The sequence below is a fragment of the Paramisgurnus dabryanus genome, chromosome 15 (genome assembly GCF_030506205.2).
Source record: "Paramisgurnus dabryanus chromosome 15, PD_genome_1.1, whole genome shotgun sequence".
Lineage (NCBI taxonomy): Eukaryota > Metazoa > Chordata > Actinopteri > Cypriniformes > Cobitidae > Paramisgurnus > Paramisgurnus dabryanus.
This window is the reverse complement of record NC_133351.1, coordinates 23415913-23432354: the sequence shown is the minus strand read 5'-3', so window position 1 is coordinate 23432354 and position 16442 is coordinate 23415913. Positions and strand designations below refer to the sequence as shown.

The 16442-nt window shown below is 38.0% G+C and overlaps 2 protein-coding genes across 2 annotated transcripts in view; both read left to right on the top strand.

The window, feature by feature from the left end:
* Positions 1 to 316: 316 nt before the first annotated feature.
* zc3h15 (zinc finger CCCH-type containing 15) lies at positions 317 to 10587 on the top strand. The gene is made up of 10 exons (XM_065292814.2): positions 317 to 503; positions 1253 to 1354; positions 1455 to 1566; positions 2154 to 2306; positions 2933 to 3024; positions 3181 to 3366; positions 3449 to 3595; positions 3827 to 3946; positions 4106 to 4232; positions 9530 to 10587. Exons 1-10 carry the CDS (start codon positions 429 to 431, stop codon positions 9709 to 9711), a joined length of 1296 nt encoding a protein of 431 aa, XP_065148886.2. The 5' UTR covers positions 317 to 428; the 3' UTR covers positions 9712 to 10587.
* Positions 10588 to 13044: 2457 nt separating this feature from the next.
* itgav (integrin, alpha V) overlaps positions 13045 to 16442 on the top strand; it is a 35608-nt gene continuing 32210 nt past the window's right edge. The window contains exons 1-2 of the mRNA XM_065249054.2: positions 13045 to 13493; positions 14345 to 14484. Coding sequence (XP_065105126.1) covers positions 13327 to 13493; positions 14345 to 14484 — 307 coding nt within the window. The 5' untranslated portion in view covers positions 13045 to 13326. The remainder of the gene's footprint in view (positions 13494 to 14344; positions 14485 to 16442) is intronic.

Genomic DNA, 16442 nt, shown 5'->3' with positions numbered 1-16442 from the left:
GGCGCCGCGCTCCAATACTCCCAGAATGCAGTGCGGCTGCTAGTTCAAAAAGCATTTTTCCAGAAAGGTAAGTTTACTCTTTGAAAGGGGAGTTGTCTTATAATTAGGGTTGTGTTATATTCAAGACAACATGGTACTTCAACACAGCTGTTTATTCAGGTTTGTTTGCAGGGTTATGGCTGTAAAATTGGTCAGCAGGTCTATAGTTTATTTCACTTCAAAATTAAAACTAGGAAGCATTTCCGGAAACTCACGCTAGAGGTCGCTGTTTCACAATATGTGCGGTCACATCGTGGCCGGGCGCCGCGCTCCAATACTCCCAGAATGCAGTGCGGCTGCTAGTGCGGTTAGCCGTAGCTTACCTGTGATCACACACAGCATACGGTATCAGGATTTCTCTATTTTTATAGTGGTCTATCTTACACGAGATGCCTCCAAAAAAGCCAGCTCCAGCTACCGGCAATAAGAAAACCCAGGAGAAGAAGAAAGAGAAGATTATTGAGGTGAGATCTGGGACATTTTCGCACACATGCAGCATGCCGAACACCGGGCCTTGTGCTCTGATTTACTTACTGACACATTTCAGCAAGTTTTATTTACGTCTAATGTCTAAAATGAATGGAATGGCACGACGATGAGTATATAGTAGTTGTTAAACAGACAGTTTAACTGTCTGTCCGTTCCTGTCAGCATGATTTTGTTTAAAGGGGAAATAAGTAAAGAGATGAGCACTGCTGCTAACATTTAGTATCTCCCAAAAAGTCAAAACTTAGTGAGCCTACTACAACATAGACATCATTTTTGGGTCGTATGATTGTTTGACCTATAATAGACAAGTTGTAACTTAGTGGTCTGTAGCTTGTTAGGTTTTGAGAGACCCTTACCAAAAATATATTTTTTATAATTTGTTGAATTAATATACTTTTGTGAATAGATATAGATATATACATAAACTATTTATGACCCTGTCTGTGAAATCCAGGCATACAAGTATGATTTCATTCATTGATTTCACACCGATTTCAATATTTGACAACATTTCAATAAGGATAACAAGGTTATAATTTCACAATGTTTTTTTTACATTATGCGTTAATATGTAATATAATTTTGGTATAAAAGAGTAAATTACTTTAGCTGGCTTTTTACAGACTAAATATGTCATCTCTAACCATTCAAACCATTGTTAAACAATTTCTTAATGTAGGAAAATAATCCCATGATTATATTGTAACTATGATCTTTATTGCAGGACAAAACCTTTGGTCTGAAAAACAAAAAGGGAGCAAAACAACAGAAGTTTATCAAAGCAGTCACACAGCAAGTCAAGTTTGGACAGCAGAATGCAAGACAGGTAAGAAAACGAATAATAGCACTAATTTTATTAGTCAGATTTCTATTATAAATTCCTCAACCAGTGATCCAGAATTGTAATCATTTTTGTTTGTTTGTAGATTGCTGCTGCTGAAGGTGAAAAGGGTAAAAAGAAGGATGACAAGAAGAAGGAGCTCTCTGAGCTGAATGAGCTCTTTAAACCAGTCGTAGCAGCTCAAAAAGTCAGCAAAGGTAAATAATGATTGACTTGCACCATTTGATGAGCGAAGCAAATTTAAACCTTTTCATAATTTACTTTCATAACAAATGTAAAAAATGACCACACACTAAGTAAGGGCATCAAGGAATGGTTCAGCTGACCAATTTTACAGCCATAACTCTGCAAACAAACCTGAATAAACAGCTTTGTTGAAGTACCGTATTGTCTTGAATATAACTCAACCCTAATTATAAGACAACCCCCCTTTCAAAGTGTAAACTTACTTTTCTGGAAAAATGCTTTTTGAAGACCAACGTTTGTCTTAGTATTTTCAAATTAAAGGATTTTCTTTAAGTCAAAGGGGAACAGTTTGGTTCCCCACGTTCTTCAATGCTTTTTATAATAGGGCGTACCATATAGCCTGCAGTCTATCTGGATTTAATAGCAGTTAGCCTATGCTGTCCATCTCATTGTCAAAAACACACAGCCTATTCATATTTCAAGATCGGAGGCATCGGGACATCACTACTAAAAATAGTTACAGATTTTAGTTATGCTTTCTGAATAACAAATGTGTTTTAGTAGTGATTATTTGATAATATTCTTCTTCTTTTTTCAGGTGTGGATCCAAAGTCAGTACTTTGTGCTTTCTTTAAACAAGGCCAGTGCACCAAAGGTGATAAGTGTAAATTCTCCCATGACCTCACCTTGGAGAGAAAATGTGAGAAGAGAAGTCTGTATGTTGATGGAAGAGATGAAGACCTCGAGAAAGGTGAGTGCACTGAGTTACTCTTATAATGGCATTATAAGGCGCATTGGTTGTAGATGCAACATCCAACATGTATTCCAGACGTTAGGTTTGTTTTTTCATGAGGCGATGTAAAAACAGACAGGCTGGTGACATCAAAGTAACACTTGCGAATTGCTCTTGTGCTACTATAATTAATTATATTTAATTTATAAAATGAAAGTACCATATTGTAAAATTAAGTAATTTTAAATTACATGTAGGCCTTCAGGTCCACACTATTTCAAGGTCCACTCAGTTAAAAATGTATGGCCTTGCCACTGATGGACAGATTATGGCAAAATAAAATTATCGCAGATGTAAAATAGTAAGAGGATGCCACTTGTTACAGCTTTGCAAATGTGTCAAGTCAACACAGTTAATAACTTACTAGGCTACTAGAAAAAATTTACATTTTACATTTATAATCAAAATTGTCCGTCAGAAATAAATAATTATAATGTATTTTTTGTGTATGTTATTGTGTGCATTTTGTTTCCGCACGCCGGGGTGTGGTGTTGGGTGAATATTGTTATGTCAGTACAGTATTTGTGTGTGTTATTTCTGTAAATTTATCTTTTATAATTTGTATCTTGGTTTAAAATTTACAGACACCATGGAAAATTGGGATGAAAAGAAGCTTGAGGAAGTTATAAACAAGAAACATGGCGAAAATGAAAAGAAGAAAGCAAAAACGCAAATTGTAGGTTTTAAAAGAGTTTTTAATAAAAAACACTGAAACAAATGTAACAAATGATTTAAATAGTCATTAGTATTAATGTTTGACATGTTACTAAATGATTTACATTTCCTATTATGATTTTTTGTTTTGTTAAATCTCATCTGTCTGTTTTTTAAGGTCTGCAAATATTTCCTTGATGCTATTGAAAACAACAAATACGGCTGGTTTTGGGTTTGTCCCGGAGGCGGTGATAACTGTATGTACCGCCACGCACTTCCTGCAGGCTTTGTTCTGAAAAAGGATAAAAAGAAAGAAGAAAAGATTGAGGAGGAGATTTCACTGGAGGATTTGATAGAGACTGAGGTAAGGGTAAACAAAAATAGGATATCTCAAAATGTGTATATTATTTAAAATATGTTGTCATAATGATTGCTTCTTATTGCAGCGAGCTGCCCTTGGAGTAAACGTCACTCGAATAACTCTGGAAACATTCTTGGCCTGGAAGAAAAGGAAAAGGCAGGATAAACTGGCTAGAATAGAGCAGGACATGGAAAAGAAGAAAGCCGACTTTAAAGCTGGCAGAGCACTGGGGGTAAGCAAAGATGATGTCAATGATTTTATTTTATTCACATTCACCACAGGAATGTATTATTTTGTTGTTTTCCCTGATGTAAATAGCCATTCGGAGTGTAATGCTATCATTTTACCAGGGGGTGGCAGCAAAGCTTTGATATTATGGATTGCTGATGCTGTTATTTTGCCTCTCATACAAACCTGTCTATATTGTCTTTAACTTTGAATTGTTTGGGGGCTTGTCTTGCAGGTCAGTGGCAGAGAAGTGTTTGAGTTCCGGCCTGAGCTTGTTGATGATGATGATGAGGAGGCTGATGATACTAAATACACAAAAGACGATGATGACTACAGTGAGGATGGCTCCAATGAGGTGAGAATCTGATATTAACCCTGAATGCAACACTGCACCTTTTGTTATAGTCAAAACTGTACAATATAGAATTGGTGTTTTAAAATTCCAAAAGTTTTTGTGCAAAACAGACAGCCATTTTTAATGTTTCAGCATCATTGAAATGATTGTTTCCCTTAGGTGAACGACATTGATGACATTCAGGATCTCGACCTTGCTAGATTTGTACCTAAAGAGGTTGATAACGCCAATATAACAGTTGCATCGGCTGACAGATTTTCTACCAGACCCACGAATGACACGGATGGTAAGTGGTTTCTTAAAAATCTTAATGTTTTAATTTAGTTTATGTATATGTTTGTGTATGAAGTTAGTGGGATTAAAGGGCGAGTATGAGAGTGTCACTGGTCATTCATTGGTTACCAGTTATATGTGATGTGTTTAACAGTTTTTAAACCTGTTAGGGTAGGGACACACCAAAACCGATGCCAACAAAGTAGTGCGGACTGTGAGGTTGGCTCACATTGCCCAAGTGCTGGCTGCGTCTTGGTCTAAAGTTGCCCTGGCTAGAGTTCTCAACGGGCCTGAAAATTACGACCCGACCCGGCCCGTGGCTTTTAAAGCCCGGACCCGATGTAACCCGACACATCAACGCGAATTATCTGTCCGAACCCGACCCCGCCGACCCCCCCCTGCCTTTTTTCTCATACACGTAGGTAGGGATGCACCGATCCGTTGCTGATCCGCGCCGGAGCTTATTGCTATCCCCCGCCCCTCTCTGTGATGCACGCAGCAGCCAGATCAGACTTTCTTTACGGTGAACAGCAGGAATGATTAGTATTTTTTTCACAAAGCGTAAAAAATTAAGCCCGAGGTCTGACCCGACCCGACTCATTTGCTTATATTTTTTACCCGAACCCGGCCCGAATCCGCGGGTCCCGTCGGGTTTGTCGGGCTGGCCCGACCCGTTGAGAACTCTAGCCCTGGCACACAGACGACGGTCAAGTTGCACATTCGTTCTGCGTCTGCATGAGATAAGATAACTTTCCCTACCAACGGGTGGCGATAGTTGTTCATTACTCAAAATGGGAAACTGAAAGAGCTATGACAGCTGTGATAAAAAATAAGCAAAACAGTGCTCGCTCGTTTGTGATTTATTGAAAATATTCACGACATTTGAGTAAGAGATAAAAAAATGGGATGGGCATTTTGTTTGTTCCCTTTCAACTACGTTGTTTGTTTGCTTCGTCAATTTCGTTTTTCTTCTTGTGCACTGGTTAGCTGTGCCGATCAGAGTGATCCGACTCTCAGACAGATGCTGCCAATGATTTGACATGATGAATCAGCCGAAAAAAGTAAAATAAGTATTTGACACATCAGCATATTTATCAGTAAGGGGATTTCTAAGTGGGCTATTGACACAAAATGTCCACCAGATGTAGCCATCAAGCCAAATATTGAATTCATACAAAGAAATCAGAACATTTAAGTATACAATTTGAGTCATAATAAATAAAGTGAAATGACACGAAGAATAAGTATTGAACACACTTTATTTAATACTTTGTAGAAAAGCTTTTGTTAGTGATTACAGCTTCTAGACGCCTCTTGTATGGAGAGACCAGTCGTCTGCATTGCTCAGGAGTGATTCTGGCCCATTCTTCCACACAAATGGTCTTTAAATCTTGAAGGTTCCTTGGGCCTCTTTTATGAACTTTGATCTTCAGTTCTCTCCATAGATTTTCTTCAATGATTTGATTTTTCTTTCTTTGAAACCAGTTCATTGTTTCCTTGGCCTTGTGTTTGGGATCATTGTCTTGCTGAAATGTCCACCCTCTTTTTATTTTCAGCTTTCTGGTAGAATTTCCCGGTACATTTCTCCATTTATCATGCATTCAATAATATGAAGTCTGCCAGAACCCCTTGCTAAAAAGCAGCCCCAAACCATGATGCTTCCACCCCGAAACTTAACTGTTGGTATGGTGTTCTTGGGGTGGTGGGCAGTGCAATATTTCTCCAAACATTGTGTAGAATGACTGCCAAAAAGTTCAATTTTGCTTTCATCTGACAATACTATAGTCTCCCAATAATTCACAGGCTTCTACAAATGCTCTTTCGCAAACTTTAACCGAGCCTCAACATGCTTTTTGTTCCGCAATGGAGTCTTGCGTGCTGAGCGTGCATGGATGCCATGGCGATTCAGTGCATTGCTTATAGTTTTCTTTGAAACAACAGTACCTGCCGATGCAAGGTTTTCCTAAAGTTCTGCCCGAGTGGTTCTTGGCTCTTGGAGAACTCTCCTAAATATTATTTGGACTCCTCGGACAGGGATCTTACGTGGAGCACCTGATCGTGGCCGGTTTATGGTGAAGTGATGCTCTTTCTATTTTCGGATAATGGCCCCCACAGTGCTCATAAGAACATTCAGCATTCTGGAAATGTGCCTATAACCATTCCCATCAAAAAGCTTTTCAACGATAAGATTACGAAGATCTTGATTGAGTTATTTGCTTTTACCCATCATGAATCAGCTTTGTAGTGTGCCTCCTGAGTAATAAGAAGCCTTTATAGGCCATCAACTAGGACTTAAGCAGCTGATATTAATAAGTACTGATAGCGGGCAGGGTTTCTCTCAATATTGACAGAATTTAGGTGATCTCCTGGCTTTCTATAGCCTGGTAGAACCATCCTCTGCTATTTTGCTTCGCTTCATAGACCGAGTCTGGCTGGGCATAATTGACAATCGTTTTCCTTCTCATGGGAGGGGCTTGTCTGAAGTTTAAAATTATTGGCTTACGTTTAGACCAATCACATAACGTTTGGATATGATGTGCGTTATGCGCCAGCTCAGCCGCATCAAATTTCTGCTGTAAAACACGCGTATGATGTGAAAAAAAACCCATCGAGCGAAATACCGGAGTTAACATGGCTATGAACGACTTCTGCAGATTATGTAAAGTAAATCGGGCCAGAGCTAGTTGAACACTATCCTTACGGTGTCTTTCCACTCACGTCTAAGTGGAGGAACGCCCCTCTCTCCTCTCAAACTCTTCCACCAGACAGCCATAACCATATGTAAATTAAATCTTCCTACCTTTTTTTCTGGTTAATCAGGAACGTCACCAAAGAATGTTTGCCCACGCGTCCTCCACCATTAACTGTGAACAAAGAAATTTCCTTCCATGATATCTCGATTGTTGTGCACGTCAAGCTGTGCTGCACACAGTTTCTCGCTGACGATCGGTAATAGTTGATAAATTAAACTTTTCCCATAACCTGTCGGGAGTAGGGCAACAACATAATCTCCATTCAAAATGTTTAACAAACACTTTTCTTGTTCGGGATTAAGTTGGCAAGTGCCGGTTCTCCACAACAGAGCAAACAGCTTTCTGTGCCTCCATGTCCACTACAAACTACAACCATACATTCGGCGCTTAGCGTCTACGTCACGGCTCTCAGCCCGCCCTCTGTTTGTTGATTCGACGGTTGTTTTGAGACCTGAGGAAAACGGTTTGAATGGGAGGTATCTCAGACTGAGTACAGAAGCGTAATGAAATTTAGCGGAAGTACAAAGTCTGACGTAGTCAGGCTAGGCTTTCTATGCCATTTTGCACTTTGTTCTCTTCATGTTTTCAATACTTATTCCCCGTGTCATTTCACTTTATTTATTATGACTCAATTTGTATACTTAAATGTTCTGATTTCTTTGTATGAATTCAATATTTGGCTTGATGGCTACATCTGGTTGAAATTTTGTGTCAGTAGCCCACTTAGAAATCCCCTTACTGATAAAAATGCTGATGTGTCAAATACTTACTTTTCCCTTAAATACAGTATTGTTCAAAATAATAGCAGTACAATGTGACTAACCAGAATAATCAAGGTTTTTAGTATAATTTTTTATTGCTACGTGGCAAACAAGTTACCAGTAGGTTCAGTAGATTCTCAGAAAACAAATGAGACCCAGCATTCATGATATGCACGCTCTTAAGGCTGTGCAATTGGGCAATTAGTTGAATTAGTTGAAAGGGGTGTGTTCAAAAAATAGCAGTGTGGCATTCAATCACTGAGGTCATCAATTTTGTGAAGAAACAGGTGTGAATCAGGTGGTCCCTATTTAAGGATGAAGCCAACACTTGTTGAACATGCATTTGAAAGCTGAGGAAAATGGGTCGTTCAAGACATTGTTCAGAAGAACAGTGTACTTTGATTAAAAAGTTGATTGGAGAGGGGAAAGCCTATAAAGAGGTGCAAAAAATGATAGGCTGTTCAGCTAAAATGATCTCCAATGCCTTAAAATGGAGAGCAAAACCAGAGAGACGTGGAAGAAAACGGAAGACAACCATCAAAATGGATAGAAGAATAACCAGAATGGCAAAGGCTCAGCCAATGATCACCTCCAGGATGATCAAAGACAGTCTGGAGTTACCTGTAAGTACGGTGACAGTTAGAAGACGTCTGTGTGAAGCTAATCTATTTTCAAGAATCCCCCGCAAAGTCCCTCTGTTAAAAAAAAGCCATGTGCAGAAGAGGTTACAATTTGCCAAAGAACACATCAACTGGCCTAAAGAGAAATAGAGGAACATTTTGTAGACTGATGAGAGTAAAATTGTTCTTTTTGGGTCCAAGGGCCACAGGCAGTTTGTGAGACGACCCCCAAACTCTGAATTCAAGCCACAGTACGCAGTGAAGCATGGAGGTGCAAGCATCATGATATGGGCATGTTTCTCCTACTATGGTGTTGGGCCTATTTATCGCATACCAGGGATCATGGATCAGTTTGCATATGTTAAAATACTTGAAGAGGTCATGTTGCCCTATGCTTAAGAGGACATGCCCTTGAAATGGTTGTTTCAACAAGACAATGACCCAAAACACACTAGTAAACGGGCAAAGTCTTGGTTCCAAACCAACAAAATTAATGTTATGGAGTGGCCAGCCCAATCTCCAGACCTTAATCCAATTGAGAACTTGTGGGGTGATATCAATAATGCTGTTTCTGAAGCAAAACCAAGAAATGTGAATGAATTGTTAAAGAATCATGGAGTGGAATAACCGCTGAGAGATGACACAAGTTGGTTGACTCCATGCCACACAGATGTCAAGCAGTTTTAAAAAACTGTGGTCCTACAACTAAATATTAGTTTAGTGATTCACAGGATTGCTAAATCCCAGAAAAAAAAAATGTTTGTACAAAATAGTTTTGAGTTTGTACAGTCAAAGGTAGACACTGCTATTTTTTTGAACACACCCCTTTCAACTAATACCCCAATTGCACAGCCTTAAGAGCGTGCATATCATGAATGCTGGGTCTCGTTTGTTTTCTGAGAATCTACTGAACCTACTGGTAACTTGTTTGCCACGTAGCAATAAAAAATATACTAAAAACCTTGATTATTCTGGTTAGTCACATTGTACTTCTATTATTTTGAACAATACTGTACGTTAAAAAAATGTTCTTTCTGAACCAATGAAATTATTTCAAATCAGGTATTGGTTGTCGTCCAGAAATTCTATTCTGTGATGAAATAGAATAAATGTTTATTGCAAGCCTTCAGATATTATTTATCAATAATTAATTTTGTGGTTTTGATCACCCTATAGACAATAAACTTAGCGAGGCCTCAGGTGGAGCCATGGAGAACGGAGAACACAGCCAGGACCAGACACTGGAGGACGGTGAGGATAATGAGTCGGAGGACGTGCCTGTGGATGAAAACCTTTTTACTGGTGAGGATCTAGATGAACTGGAGGAGGAGCTAAACACACTGGACCTGGATATGTAAAGACTTGGGACTATTGCATCAATCATGAACTACACATGGCTTAAAGTGAATGACAGTGTTTTCACTAATAACTACCACCAAAATTGCCATGACCAAAACCTCTCTGCCTGCAATACACACCTTCATCACCCAGGACTTCATCCCGGGAAACTACAGGATAAAATGGAGTAATTGTGGCTCTTGTTCTTTATCCGATTTGATGATTTGTTTCCTTTATTTTTCAATATTTGTCTAAATCTCAATCTACCCCCAAAAGCACAGTTTTGCAGGTGAAGATCTTACATTTAGATCCATCTGATCCCATGCGGTTCTACAATGGGAACATGCTAAAAATATTTATTAGGCTTTTGATTTGATTCTTTGAAATAAGATTTGATTTGATGATCGTCTTTGTAAGGCCATGCTGCTGAAAACCCAGCATAAACTACAGTGACCTCCTTTTAGAGATGTAATGTTAAGTACTATTGGAATCCGTTTCCTCCTGTGCTGATGTGAAATGTTACTTCAATGAATATGAAGAGATCAGTTGAGTTGTATCATTTCAGTTTTAAAATGTAACCAACTGCATGCCTGTATCAGGATCAGAATGTAAGTGGTGAATAAATGTAACGCTGACCTTCATGTGCTCAATAATCAGCTGATGAGATTGAGGCGTTGAATGTGAAATCTCTCGGATGCAGACGTGGCATCTGGCCTTACAATAAGAGATGTGGAAAGAGGCACCATTGCTAGTCTGATCTGATGTTTGAAGTGCTTTTGGAAAGCGAGAGTGAAAGATGAGCTAGTAATTTGTCTTTTTTTGTATTCAATTGTTTTAAAATTCCCTTCCACCAACACGCCACAAGAAATTGTAAATAAAAGGATATCAGATACGGATTTTGAGTTGAGATGATTCATTTGTTGCATTTGGTATTGAGAATTAGTTTGAGACTTAAGTGATATTTTAAAATGATAGTTTGCTAAAAACATTTTTTTTCTTTTACTGTCATAAGAAGCATAAAAGCATATGTTGGGTATAAAAGCATATGTTTTCCCAAAAAGCAGGTTTAGGCTTAGTAAATGGCAACAGTGTTTCTTCATTTTTAGACTTGTATTTATTGCAGTGGAATTTCTATGTTCTGTTGTAAAACCTTGTTCTTGTAAACATGTCTTCCTGAGCTTATCTTGGAGCGGGCATCTGTTTAATCTCATATCTTTAATAATGCAAGGACCATCAGACAAATCCATGCAGATAATTTGCAACAGGTCATAAAGATTTTTAAAAGCACGACTCTGCTAATAACTTGGCCTGGGATGTTGAGAGAGGGATGACATGCAGAAACGGTCATAGGACTGGTATTTCCTATGATCTGCACGAGAAGACATGACCTCACACCCTTTCCCTGCCTCCTTCACTTTAATAGAGGTCAAAAAGGAGTTATGTTTGGAAAACCGTTCGGTTCTCACAAAAGAATCCGAAATCATTTATCTTGAATTGAAACAGTACTAAATGCTTTAATCGTGTATTTTATATTTAAAATGTTGTAATAAAAAATTGTAAATGCAGTTATTTAATACAATTTAATATATAACATGGCTCTTAAGATATTTTTGGCTTGGTTTCACAGACAAGGCTTAAGCCTAGTCCCAGACTTTGAGTTGTCTCCACAAAAAATAACTTACCCTGACAGATCTTACAATAAGCCAGTGCCATGTCTTTTTTTTAAGGCATGGTTATTAAAGATGCTTAAACATCCTTATTTAACTAAGGCCTAGTCCTGGCTTTAGGTAGCCTTGTCTGTAAAACCAGCCTTTAACTTTTAAAACCACTTAAAACTTAGTAGGAAATTGTGCATGTAGTTTCTATTCCTCATGTTTCTATTCCTCCCCTGTTAAAAAAAATCATTTAGGGGCGGTTGCCCAGATAGGGCTTATCCTATTCCCAGACCAAAATGCATGTTTTAGCTACTTTCATTTCAAACACATTGTACTGAAATATTTTAACATATCAGTGCTATTGTTTTGTCTTAAGATGCACACCTCTTCCTGTTTAATTGATGACAGACAGACACAACATACATTTTAAAGTCCACAAACACAGAATAAATTCCGAAAGTAAAGAAATAAATGTAAACAGGGCTTTTTGGAAAAACTGGTTCAGCACTGTTTCATGCTAAAAAGTTAATACACCATTTGGCCTACAAATAAATCACTGTAACCTTGCCAAAAAGACAAGTTTTTTTTTTGTCTACAAAACAAATTGTTCTGCCACTCTAATGTCACATGGTACCAAAATCCCCTTTGACCACACGCACAACCAGACAAACGTTACTTTGTTCCTCTGAGAGTGAGTAGCCTATGTTGCCTCTGTACCAATTTACAACTAGTGTCTTTAATTGCATTTTTAGACACTGCAATGTGTCACTGTCGCTGTATCAATATTATTATTATAATATTAATCTCAATTTGAGTTTTTCCCAAAAATATTCAACCTTAAAATCCAGCCAATGTTTCCTCCTAAAGTGCAGCGTCTGTAACACCTCACTGAGGGACCCTGGGGGATTTACAGAGCAGCGCATTCTTGTAGGCATACTTCACTGTGAAAGCAATGATTCACCGACAAGTCCATATATGAATAAAATATCCACAGTCTCTGAAATGTTGTTTTGTGTTTGTTTGCCACAGCTATCTAGAACTTACAGATAAAGTTTAAACACATCTTATTGATCAAAAGTAGACTATCCATCAGAGTCATTCAATACTTAAGTTTAATAATGTAAAAATGTATTTTCTCGTGTCAGGTTTAAATGGGTTACATGTTAACTTTTGAAATGTTTCATTCATATCAGTTTTTTTTTTTTTTCGCAAAATAAAGACGCATGGGGGTTTATTTAGCGAAAGCAACCTGTTGGATGTACAATATCCCAAAATAAACTCATTATTTTGTTGTAAACCAACCGAAGATAAAGCTCAACACATGGCGCTGTTTCACTCTACTTAAACGTGTAAGGCAGTTCGTTCGTTGGGATCACAAAGATCCCAAACTTTTATGGGATGATAAAAGATTAAGCATCTGCTCTTGACCAGTTAATTAATATGCAGACGATGCCCACCACCGATGAAAGTTGCGGAAGTTCCCCATGACGTACCGTCCGTGACGTTTCCGTAGGCAGGTTTATGATAGTGGTAATCCACTGCATGCAACGCTGCGCATCCAATGACATCAAAGTACCGCGAGAGCGATTATAAATAATGCGGATCAGTCTACTCTCGCATCGCTCTCGCGGCACATTGATGTCAAAAGACGATCATTGTGCGCATCACCGGATGAAGTCGAACACGCCCTTTTACTTCCTGTACAGTGGGACATCCCGATCCCAACGCACTCCATCAGTCCTGAGTCCTACTTCAGACGCTTGCTTACATTTTCTCGGACAGGACTGGACTGGAAACCGACAGCTTTATTTTAGTCGTCTGCTGCAATAATGTAACGGACCTCTGCGTGTGATTAAAGTCATCTCGCGTGTTATGGAGTGTGAAGTCAGTGCTGAACATCTCTGCTGCTGATCCAGACACACACACACAGCGCGATCTTCTGCTACTAGTGTTTTACTGTAGACTTCTGAGAGACAAAACATGGGCAAACATCTCATCTGCTGTCGACTTTGGGCTCTCGTGGCTCTTTTCTCCCTCGAACACGTCTTGTCTTTTAATTTGGACATAAGCAAACCCTCTGTGTTTTTAGGACCTCCAGGAAGTTATTTTGGATTTTCTGTGGCTTTTTTCAATCCCGATAACAAACAGTAAGTGGACTAACGTTCGTTAAAAGGACGACCATTATAGACGTCTGCTTTAAATCAAGGGGTGTTGATTCCCAAACAAAAAATGTGATTGCTATATTTTGATTTATATCCAGATCATTGAACTCCTAAAGATACACAACAAAGACACACAAATGTGCAACGTGGAAAGAGATCGACCTATATATTATTTTAATAGTTAATTAATTGTTTCTTTTAAAATTAAATGTTATTATTTTATTGTCATACATTTTTCATCCCTGCATCAAATAATAAAAAATAACTTTAATATTTTCCATATAGGGCCGATTTTAACATACAGATATATAATACTACTACTATATTTATTACTTGCTCACTTATTTGAACTTTTTGTTTACAGATGCATTAGCGTATATTCGCTACTTTATTGTTGCCAAATCCTTTTAATTAAACAAGGATTGTATTAATGTAACATTTAATAGGCCAACAGTAAAAGAGAAGTTAAATAACATAAAACAACATGACAATTTAAGTGGTTATTTTTGCTTTCAAATATTTTCTAACAATATTATCTCATGGATTATTATTATTGAACCTACACATTTCTTTAATTAACTCATTAGCAATGGATTGCATGATCCTGTTGCTCAGTGGTAATGCATTGCGGTAGTACATCATAAAGTTGTGGGTTCAAGTCCCAGGGAACACACACAGTGATAAAATGTATACCTTGTAATGCATTGTAAGTAACTTTGGATAAAAGCATCTGCCCAAACGCGTAAATGTAAATAAAAATGCTTCAGATATTTTTGCTCCTTCAGAAAAATCAGCCAGTGCAATGATGCATCTTTAATTTTCCTCTCTTATTACAGATTAAACATACTGGTGGGTGCTCCCAGGGCAAACACTTCAGATCAAACCCCCTCAGCGGTCACTGAGAGGGGAGCTGTCTTCAGTTGTCCCTGGAATAAAAGTGGCAAGACATGCACACAGATTGAGTTTGACAGCACTGGTAAGCTGTGACACTGTGTTTTCAGCAATAATAGTGTACTGTGTGCCAAGCTTTTTTAGTGTATAAATTCATACTACTTGCTAGTTGAAAGAGTGTCAGGGTTATTAGTCCTATTATGAGACCATCTGCAATGCAGTTTGTTTGGTCATGTATTAGCTTTGCACCAAATATTTATATATATAGGTGGAGGAAAAAACAGGGGAGGGAGTTTGGGATCATGTCAAGACTCATCTAGGGCTACGCGATTGTTACGGTCGTTTTTCTGAATTCACATGCTTGCCAATAGCCTGCAATGGCGTGTGAATAGACGAGTTGTCTCTTCATTATAAACAAATTCTTGTGTTTGACTGCTACGACTAGATTTTTTGCTCAATGTTTCTTTTGGAATTATTTTACAGAGGAATAAAAGCAGTTTTGGCTTTATTAAAACTTTCAAATGAAGGCTTGAGTAGCACAAACAGTAACAGGACAACATTTAGCTATCCCTTGAGTTGAATTAAATGTATGTGCCAGCTTTTTTGTGCCAGATCTCATTGGCATTCACTAGTTGTTTTAGGCTGGTCTGGCCTAATTCACCCTGCAAGCCTAGCTGGATTACTACAAGAGCGCTGCTGATAAAACAATACAATGTTTTTGTTTGGATTATCCTGCCGTTCTTAAGAGATCTCACTAACAGCTGAACTAATTCTCTAGTTTCTTTTTACATGATTTAGGAAATTCATAAAAAAAAAAACATGCAGTGGCCTCGAAGTATTTAGACATAACATATGAATGTAATTGTGTTGGGAAACATATTATCAGGAATCAGAAAATATCAGGAATTTGCAAGCAATTGATGTTGGACTCTTGTCTATAAAGAAAGAAATAGCTGTAACTAGCTCCAATAAGGAAAAAATATAGGAAAAGAAGCACAATCATATATGAATACTGCATAAGAGTTATTCCTCTGATGAAGTGCTTTGTATAAGAAATATTTTTTTGTTACTTACAATAATAATGCAATGTAGAGGTTCGTTTCATTGTTACTTGCATTGCAACACCTTAATTTGTATGCACTGAGCATTTACCAGACACTTTTATTCATATAAATAAATAAATAAATGTATAAATATAAATTAATAAATATATTGTATATGTTGCCTAGGAATCGAACGAATGGTGGTCTTATTGTTAGCACCATGCATTATCAGTTGAGTAAGAGGAACAGCTGTTGTATTGCTTATTTCCCTGTCATGCATTAATTTATAGTTCACAAAGCATATGAGCTGCTTTTGTAGTAACCCATCCATTTTCATCTTGGCAGTGAAAATCACTTTATTTTGGCATATGTGTGTATTTCTGCCTGTGCCTAAATACTTTTTGCACTTACAAAATATTATTTATATGTTTTTTTTTATTTTGTGCATTTATTATTTGATAAAAGAAACATTTAACATTATCGATCAAGCTGTTACCTAACTGTATCCTGACATATTTACTGTAAAACACATGGCTGGATATAATAATGGACTGTGTTGGCTGACCCACTGACTGTTGGAGGAGTACTTGACCTAGATTAAATCACAATGTTTTAAAGTATGGGATGAAAAACACTGTGTATGGAGTGCTGAGCTGTTACAACATGGTGTTACACAACAATGTTTCGGATGCCTGTGTTTTAAGCCCCTCTTATGGGTTGTTTGGCAATAAGTAAGTGCTTAATTCTACAAAAGCCTGGGTGTTGTTGACCATCTGTATGACTGTTGACCATGAAACACACAGGGAGTTTCCCAGCTCAGTAGCACAGACAGATGAACAGCTGGTGCTTCCTAGGGATAAAACCATGGCTTAGATAAACCAGTGCCGGAGGGAAAGAATACAGATCTGTTTTACTAAGTGTGCTAATGTGTGGATGAAGCATTAAACAGGTTCGCACACAGCTCAGCTATGTGTGGACATGTACAAATACACCAGTTGCA